Here is a 9532-nt window from a genome sequence, read left to right on the forward strand (position 1 = left end):
TGTAACTATTTATTATAAGTAGTTTTTAAGAAGTGATTTATCGTTAGTAAGTTTTTTCCCTGAAAAATAAAACATTAGGAAAGAAAGTGATATGAATAGACCATAATTGTTCAGGGTATTTGGAGATTATAACGGTGTTTTGTTATGCATGCCACAGTAATTAGTTCTTAGGAAATTGAGGTAAAGAAAGTTTGGAATTTTAAATATGTTTGTTTAATGATAGGAATATTTAGATAATTATAATTTCCGGAAAGTCATAAGTTTGAGTAGGAATATTTTTGAAAGAATGACTGTTTTGTTTTCGAATGTAAAGAGAGGAAGGTGGGGAGATAAATGTTTCTGATTGGCTAGGCACTTTGGAATGGGGAAAGGTTTGTTTGAATGTGAGATAGTTTTGGAAAGAGGAACTCATTATGTGATTGGCATCGCTGAAGAGCAGTCAATGTTTTCGTGGATAATTAGATAGCAAGTACCAGTGGGTGATTTGATAGTGGAGAATAGAGCTGAAAAGTGGAACGAGAGACAGATCAAATTGAGACGAAATACCTTTTTGATTCTGTATTATTGTGAGAAGGAGAGGAGAGAATTTTTGGAGTTTGTGTTTTGTTGGAGAATTGGTGCTCGTATGCTGATAGATTTGAAGCTTGAGAACGGAGAGGGCTTTGATGGGTAGCCTAACATAGTCAACGAGGGAGAGCTGTTTTGGGTCAAGAGAAGACATCAGAGTGAGTGAAGTAAAAGGTCAGTCAATTTATGTGAAAGATATTTTTATGTTCGGAAACTAAAATTTTGAGTAAAACATATGATTTAAGATTCCAATATTTCAAAAAGTAAATAGGAAGTATAGGTAATTTGCGAATACCTAAATTTGTTTGTTTAGCTTGTTTTATTAAAATCATCGGGAACAAACGGATAAATTGTTTTTTTAACTAGAATAAATTTAAGTGGTAAAAATTTCATTCGGACAGCTGTGTCCACAGGTTTTAAATTTGATCGATTTTTAGAGTATTGATTTTGATAATAAAATTCTGTATGCTTATTTTATATTTCTATTTAATTCCTTTTCCAAATATTCTTTCCCGATTAGAACCAACTAAGAGATACTGAAACCATGAGAGAAGATAAGTATAACATAAGATAATTTAGATATTTTTTGTATTATAAAAAGGCACCCTGAGATTTTTACTAATTTTTTTGTATGATTTGCGATAATTGGATAAGTGATTAAATAATTAATTGGAGTAATCAAATAAAGATTAAGTGATATTAAAGTAATAAAAAGTAGATCATAACAGTAGATACTGCCGTTTACATTCACAATAAAAATTATGTTCCAGATCTCTGTGCAGACAAACAGCAGTAATTAGTTATTACGTTGGATACTGCCTGTTACCATCACATTGAGAGTTTCTTTGTTAGTAACTGCTTTTTGCCATTGGTAGTTCTGGTATAAGTTGACCATAAATGTGCACCAAACTGTTTGTAAAAGTAAGAGCAGTTACAACCTAGATAGGATAAATTAATATATCATTTTTGTCAAAAATGTCACCTACTGCTTTTTACCTTAACACGGCAGAATAACGCTAATGCATTAACAGAATTCACACATTCTTTTATTCGCCACTAACCAGTAGTTTTATTTTTACAATATAATAATAATAAAAATTAGTAACTAAACTTAAATATAAGATGATAATTAAAATGTAAATAATGAATAAATTCTGTATTATATTTAACATATTCTATTCTATTAGCCTTGTGACATCCAATATTGGACATGCCATATATACGGGTATTTGGTATTCATTTATTTTCTTAATAAGTAACTTCATTGTCAGTAGGTGATCACATGCACTGTAGCCTTTTCTGAATCCTGCCTGTTCTTTGGTCTGATAATTGTCGAATTTAGGGGTTAGTCTGTTGGTTAATATTTTAGTTAACAATTTATACATAACATTAAGCAAGGTAATCGGTCTATAATTTTTCAGATTTTTTTGTCTACTTTTTTAAACAATAATAGGGTGATTGCTTCATTCCAATTACTGGGTATGTTTCGTGTACTTAGTATTTTGTTCAGTAATATATATAAGACTTCCCTTGTAATTTTTCCGCCATTTTTAATCATCTCCACTGTAATGCCGTCTCTTCCTGGTGATTTATTATTTTTCATTTCTCTCAGGGCTTTCTTTATTTCTGATTTGTTAATCTCTGGTTGTAGGTCAGAGTTAGCATTTTTTATTTTAGTTTTCAATTTTTCAAGAGTTTCTTGTGTCGGTGGTTGCTTTTCTTGATATAAGTCTAAGTAATACTGTTGTGTTATTGCTAATATTTTATGTATATCGTTAGTATCTTCTCCCCGAATATTTCTGATGGCGTTTATTTCTGTTTTTCCCAGTTTTGGTCGTAAGCACTTCATATTTTTGTTTTGTTGAATAACTTTTTCAACTTGTTCTTCTTGTTTCTTTCTTTTTTCTTCTTTTATCCTTTTCTTGATGCTTTTGTTTATCTTCGAATACTCTGCTGTTGATCTCTTGTTTTGTTGAGCAAGGGTTCTCCGTTTTTCCATTAATGTTTTTATTTCATGTGAGATCCATTCTTGTCTTTTCTTTCTCATGGGTGCCACTTCTTTCCCGGCTTTCAGTAATGTTTGTGATAGAATGTTATTGATTTCGTCGACTCCTTTATTTACGAGTTCATTTTTAATGGGCATGATGTTTTTTATTTTCTCTTTATACTCTTGTTTATTTTCCCTTAATTTTTCCATATCTAAATTTTGTAAATTTTGTGTTCTCTTTTTCATTTCAAGTTGCCCATTAATACTTAGGTTCGCTCTAACTAATCTATGGTCACTACCAGTTGTAAAATGGTTAAGAACGGTTACATCTTGTACAACAGACTTTTCCGATAAAAGTATGTAGTCTATTTCATTTTTTACTTGACCATTAGGACTGATCCATGTCCATTTTCGTTGCGGTTTCTTATTGAAGAACGAGTTCATAGCATATAGTCTCCTCTCTTCCAGGTAGTTCATTAAGGTATCTCCTCTATTATTTTTCGACCCATATCCGAAATTTCCTATCCTCGTTTCTTCTTCACCCTGCTTTATTCCTGATTTTGCATTAAAATCTCCGATAATTAGTGTTATTCTCGTTTTACTTTCTTTCATGGCTATTGTCACGTCTTCAAAAATGCTTCAATATCTTCTTCTGGATAGGTTGAGGTAGATGCATATATCTGTACTATCTTTAGTGACCTTCTTTTCATTTTCATTATCATGTATGTTACGCGGTCTGAAATTCCTCTAAATGTGCTTACATATTTGCCAAATCCTTTTGTTCACCATGGAACCAACTCCGTTATTGTTGTTGTCTTCGTTACCTTTGTAATAGAGTATGTTTCCTGATTTCAGCTGTATTCTCTCTTCACCTTTTCTTCTTACTTCTGCAAGGCCCAGTATATCCCATTTTATTTTCGATCGTTCTTCTTGTAGCTCAAAAATTTTTTCGTCTCTATTTAGAGATCTTGCATTGTATGTGCAGACGTTTAGTTTTAGAGTTTTGTTTCGTTGAGTTTTCATAAGCGAGTCCTTGTCTCCCCCAGACTCCGTGAGACTGACCTTTTTCGAGGTGTGGGATTTGGCATTAGATGCTCTACCCACCTGGGGACCATATTCGTGTGTTTTAGTGCTCGCCATTATGGTTTGAAAGGGGGTTATTGGCAGTTAAAACACCACGTTCGCCATGCGGGTTGGTGAGCTTGTTATCAGCCACCCACTCTGGGTTAGACTCTGTTTTCAGCCGCCTACTCTGGATCAGACGCTACATTTAATTGTATACTAACCCTAAAATTAGGGGTCGCCACTTCCGCCATACACGCCGTATCAAAGATCTTCTTTTTCGCCATGCCTACCGTTGTGGTCTTTATCTGTAACCCTAGACAAGGGACCCTAAGCAGGTTCTAGTTCCCCGGGCCAGGGAACCCCTGGAATCTACGGAGGGCAGGGATTGATTCAGTTTCCCTGATAGGACTGTCTAAAAGAGTTCCTACCCGCACCCGTTTTAACATATTAGATTTAACATATTAGATAAAACAAAGGGCAAAAATTGGCTAATTAGAAATAGTTCATGTACCTACCACAATGTTGGAAACTTATCTCTGTCTACCAACGATTTACCATGAATATGGTTTATTGTTTAATAAATGTCATATATCCAGTCGCACAAGGGATTCGTCAGACATATATCTGCAGCAAAATTAGCCAAAATGATTTCGGATATCTAAAGAAAGATTATACTAAGCTGGTTTTGTTGAATATAGCATGATGGCATGACGATAATTCAGTGATAAGCAGACATAAAATTTCAATAGTATTTAACGTGCTATAAGAGGTAGTCACTTCTGTCGCAAGTGCCAAGCGCCGTTATTTGTTGTTTTTCTTTTTGAAATCTATATCTATTATGTGTAATAAAAATAAATTAGAAGAAGTCAGTAAAAATTAGAGAGTGTAAGAAAAAATTTAAGCGGGTCTGAAACAATTTTAAGGAGTGATAAAAAATTGAAGGGTGTCAGAATAAATTCGAGGGTGTCAGCAATAATATGAAGTAGCCAGAAAAAAATAGGAGGCTTCAGAAAAAAATTAATAATTTCAGAATAAATTGGGTGGATATATAATATAATAAGAAGAAGTAAGAAAATTGACTGCAGTAACTGTCGGGTAGCAGAAGTTATGTAGTCTATGGAGAATTGATCTGATTATTCAACTGGCTCGACCCAAAGAATTGATCTGGCAAGAATCAACTGGCCACCAGAAATTGCCTGGAGGCCAATCGGTCTTTAACGTATTGAGTTACAGCCGAATATTGTAGCGATTTAGAATTGATAAATCGCTGGCGGCCCATTACTCTCTGAACCCTCAATTTAATGGTCACTTCCATCTTCATCCTTATGCCTTATACCAATTGCCTATCCTTTGTCGATATGTGTGAATGTACTAAGCGCCGTATTTTTCACGTCTAGTAATGACTTCATTAATTTTTTTTATATTTACATTTACGTGCCGGCAACTAAGACCACTCGCACGGGGGCGATTACAAACAATATTACAGAGGTATACCCTGTTCCACGAATATACGTCTGTGTTGGATTATTTCGACAACGAATATTTTATTGTGCAAAATATGAAGAATGAAAATAAATTGCAAATTACATTGCTGTTTATTGGAATAATTATTAGAGCCATAGAAGTACTTTCGTACTTCTTGTGTTGCACACTGAAATATTCGTTGTCGCGATAATCCAAAACAGTCGTATGTTGGTGGAATGAACCATATAATAGAATCAATAAGTAGTGATACTAATATAGTAGCATTAAGTTGTCAAAATATTATCATATAAAAATGTGCAGTCACTGAGTATTTCACATAGCTGCTTGAGGTCTAGCTGTCTGTCGTCTTACTGTACTGAATTTATGACATTCGGTAAGAATGTGTTTGACTGTTAGGTAGCACTGGCATGTTTAACTGTTAGGTACCACTGGCATGTTTGACAGTTAGGCCGGACATCTGATGTCATTAGGAAGCTCTGTGTTAGTTTGGTATGGCCTATACGGATTCTTCTTATAATTGTAAGGTCTTGTCTAGAACGTTCCGTGGGTCCAGTGAATAGAGGCTTATTCGCGGTGTGCAAGTACTTGGAAGGGAAACGAGAAACGACCGTGCGCGAGTCGCGTAGAAATATTGCAACTATCTTAAATAATTCATATTGTCAATTGAAATTGTCAAATTGACGTATATTTCATACCTTCTGTCATTGAAGCAGACAAATTATATATTGCTCCACAATATTGATATGATATGCAATTATTATATAAAGGTAAATTTAATTAATTGTATTTTGCTTGCAGTACTGCATTTTAATAACTAATTTTATTTACTACATACAATTGTTTACGTTTGCATAACATAACCTGCATCTTATTTTTTCTTCTTATTATTTTTTTGGACTATGGCCTTGACAATTATCCAGCAACCAGGACTAATATAATTGGCCAATATAATTAAAAGTGCGAATAAAAGTACAGAGCGTAGAAATAGAGGTCGCTTTGCCGAACTTGCACGGTCCCAATACAATGACCGCTGGATTGCACGTAATGAAGTATTTAAAGAGCTCCAGTGGGTTCGCCATAATCTCCAGATGAATCTCTACGCTTCTGTTTTTAAGTCTTTGGTAATCTGGATATGCGTTGTTGACACGGTATTTGTTGAAGCAGTTTTAGCATGTTGATTTGCTAGTTCATTGCCAGGCATACCAATGTGAGACGGAATCCATATGAAGGTGAGCTTAGTGTTTAGGAAGGTGGTGGTAACAGTGATGGATATTTTGGATAAGCGGATGATCGGTAAATAATTCCTGAATGCATAATAAGGAAGCTAGAGGGTCTGTACAAATGGCACCATTTATGTTCGGAAGGTTAATGTGCTTAACAGCCTCTAAGATACTATATAATTCTCCAGTATGTACGCTACACAAAAGAGGAATAAGAGAAGCACAAATGAGATTGTTTTTAGAGGTGCCTGTACAGCCAACGCCCAAGTCACTTTTGGAAGCATCGGTGTAAAAAACTTGATCAAATTGGTCCTTATATAGTGGTATCCCTCGAAGTGTTTTAAATGAAGTAGTTTGGAATTTGTTGTGTTGGTTTCTTGAAGGCATATAATGTTTGGATTAAACTGTGATATTAAGTGTTGGATTCTATCCAGCCGAGGGAAGAACCCATTGCAATTCCACTGAATTAACTTGAATATAAAAAAGAGCATGTTAATCGCCAACGTCATGGGGACATGTTTCGCCATGTTAATCGCCAACGTCAAGGGGACTTGATAGGGCACGTTAAGAAGAAGATAAAAAAGAGACAATATACGAAGATAACTATTCATTATGTGTGCTATGATTAGATTCGGCATCAGAGGGGTTATCGGAGGAGGCACTTAATTTTTTTTCGAGATTCTGGTGATACGGTTTTTTAGTGACCTTTCCTTATAGGTCTGGATCCCGCGTATGAGAAAAAAGTTGATTAATAGCAAGCTGAAAATTTGTTAATAGCTTAAGGGTATCTAGTCGGATAAACTTTGATATATGGGAACACTGGAACAGGGGCAGTTTTAATTGTGGAACAGGTTAAAAATTTGGAATGGTCACACCACGAAAACGGCACATTTATTTTGTCCGACAGAACAGACTTAAACTCTCCGAACAGAGATTAAACTCTCATGCAAAAATCAGACGGCTATTTATCACCTGTCATAATTCCTGTCATTTGACATATTCCACATGTTCCACTCATTAAAACGCCCATTTGGTGATAAATGGCGGTCTGATTTTTGCATGAGAGTTTAATCTCTGTTCGGAGAGTTTAAGTCTGTTTTGTCGGACAAAATAAATGTGCCGTTTTCGTGGTGTGACCGTTCCAAATTTTTAACCTGTTCCACAATAAAAACTGCCCCTGTTCCAGTGTTCCCATATATCAAAGTTTATCCGACTGGACACTCTTAAGCTATTAACAAATTTTCAGCTTGCTATTAATCAACTTTTTTTTCATACGCGGGATCTAGACCTATTAGTACCTGTGTGAATCTGTGATAAGTCCTTCAGGATACCATCTATGTCGGAGGAGAATTTTTGGGAATCTAGTAGAGGGTTGGGGCATCCAAAAGAGTTCTCAAGAAAAGCAATGAGTTGAGTAGAATTGAGTGTAAAATTATCCGGATTTTCTTTGTAAGCCGATTCTATATCGGAGGTACCATTAGACCCCATTGAATAATTCGGTTGAGGATTAGATTTGGCCTTTTTTGGCCTGTTTTGGTGGCATCATGAATATCGAAGGGTCTTGAGAAATTGATTGCTCCGGAGTAATGGAAGGAGAGAGCATGGTAGGAGTATCAAGTAGACTGTCAGTAGGGTGTCCTCTTTTTTGTCCTACTGTCAAAATGGGCTCAGTATTAGTTGAAGGAGGGATAGTTAGATCCGTAATGGTAGCCGAGGTAGGTGTGTCGTTAGCGGAGATGGACTCAGTTTCTGAAGATGGTAGTTCTTTTGCTGAAGTTAGGAAGTCAGCTGAAAGTAAATAATTGGTAGGAGCATTAGCTGAAATAATTTTATGGTCTATTTCACTGGGGACTTCAGGGCAAGACTCCGCAGTATGTCCCGTAAGTTTACAAAGAAAACACTTCAACCTGTCGGTGGATAAAAATATTCTTGATGAAGCATTTTCATGGTTTATTAGCAGTGAAGATTGCACTTCAAAGTCCTCCTTGTCGGGAAGAACAAATGTAACCCTACGAAAACTCATGATATGTGCATATTGATCATCCGTTGTTCCACATTTTACAAAAGTAACAGGTACGATTAGCTGTAAGCCAATATATTTTAAGTGCTGTTCGATTAGTGAATGCTGGATGTAAGGACATACATTTGAAATGAGAATTCTTTTGGCCGGAGAAATAAGCCTGCGGATAAGTACGACGCGCGACGGTGGAATTAATTGTGACGTGGAAAGTACTTTTCAGAAGTTGATCAACGATTTCTGTCGATGTGAGGAAAATGCATATTCGATTATTCGATATTCGAGACGCAAAAAAAATATTTTTTGATTGGACTATTTCACCAATCGCTTTAATGAATTCAAATAAAATAGTAATTGGAATGGAGTGCATCACAATTGCTTGTTCCCGTTTCGGGAATGAAGGGGGAAGAGGCCTGGAGAGTGCGGCAGCGACATAAGATTTTCGGTTGGAAGTGGAGTTGTTTGCTGTAGATATGGTTGGTTGAGAGTTGTTCATGATGTGTGTAGTCTTGAATACCAAAACTACAACACAATATCAAGAGTACTTACAGACCCTTTCGCAGATTGGAAAGGGGGAAAGATAAAGGAGCTCACCTGATTTCCTTGGATTTTCATTAATTTATTCGAAATTAAACCAATATAATTAGATTTAACTTGGACTTTTATAATAATAAACACGTTAAAACCTCGTTTCCTTATCACATTGTGACTGAGAACAAAAAGACGATAAGGAAATTCGAAATTAATTAGCACTTCGCTTCATGTTGTTAGCTTGTCGATGGTCAACACGTGAATGTTAATTAATTTGATCATCAACGGATGTTGATTGTTGAACATAGTTATATGTATTTTTATATGTTGCTACTTTTCATCTGAGTTTTACACAACAACTACTTACGAGCACCAATACTGAGATATTTCAGTATTTGACACACAAAAAATCGGATTAGTTTCTTTCTCTACCTGTTTCATACAGACTGCAGATAATTAATCAGGAAGTAATATTTTAGTTGTGTCTTCTTCTTCACGTGCCATGTAAGAATTATTCGACATTGGCGATCACCATTGCGAAGGCTTCTCGATTCTTCTGCAACATGGAATACAATTATTGTCCAGAATTTGACATCTGAGTCATTTCACGAATGGTTTTTAACCAAAAAATTTATTTTCTTCATAAACTGCCCGCTATTT

General features: G+C 35.4%; 1 protein-coding gene across 1 annotated transcript in view; it reads right to left on the reverse strand.

Moving 5' to 3' along the window:
* Positions 1 to 7812, reverse strand: part of LOC126888662 (uncharacterized) — a 102171-nt gene extending 94359 nt beyond the window's left edge. Inside the window, exon 1 of the mRNA XM_050657024.1 lies at positions 7623 to 7812. Within this exon, the coding sequence (XP_050512981.1) occupies positions 7623 to 7812 (190 nt within the window). The remainder of the gene's footprint in view (positions 1 to 7622) is intronic.
* Positions 7813 to 9532: the final 1720 nt, after the last annotated feature.

The sequence above is a fragment of the Diabrotica virgifera genome, chromosome 7 (assembly GCF_917563875.1).
Source record: "Diabrotica virgifera virgifera chromosome 7, PGI_DIABVI_V3a".
Lineage (NCBI taxonomy): Eukaryota > Metazoa > Arthropoda > Insecta > Coleoptera > Chrysomelidae > Diabrotica > Diabrotica virgifera.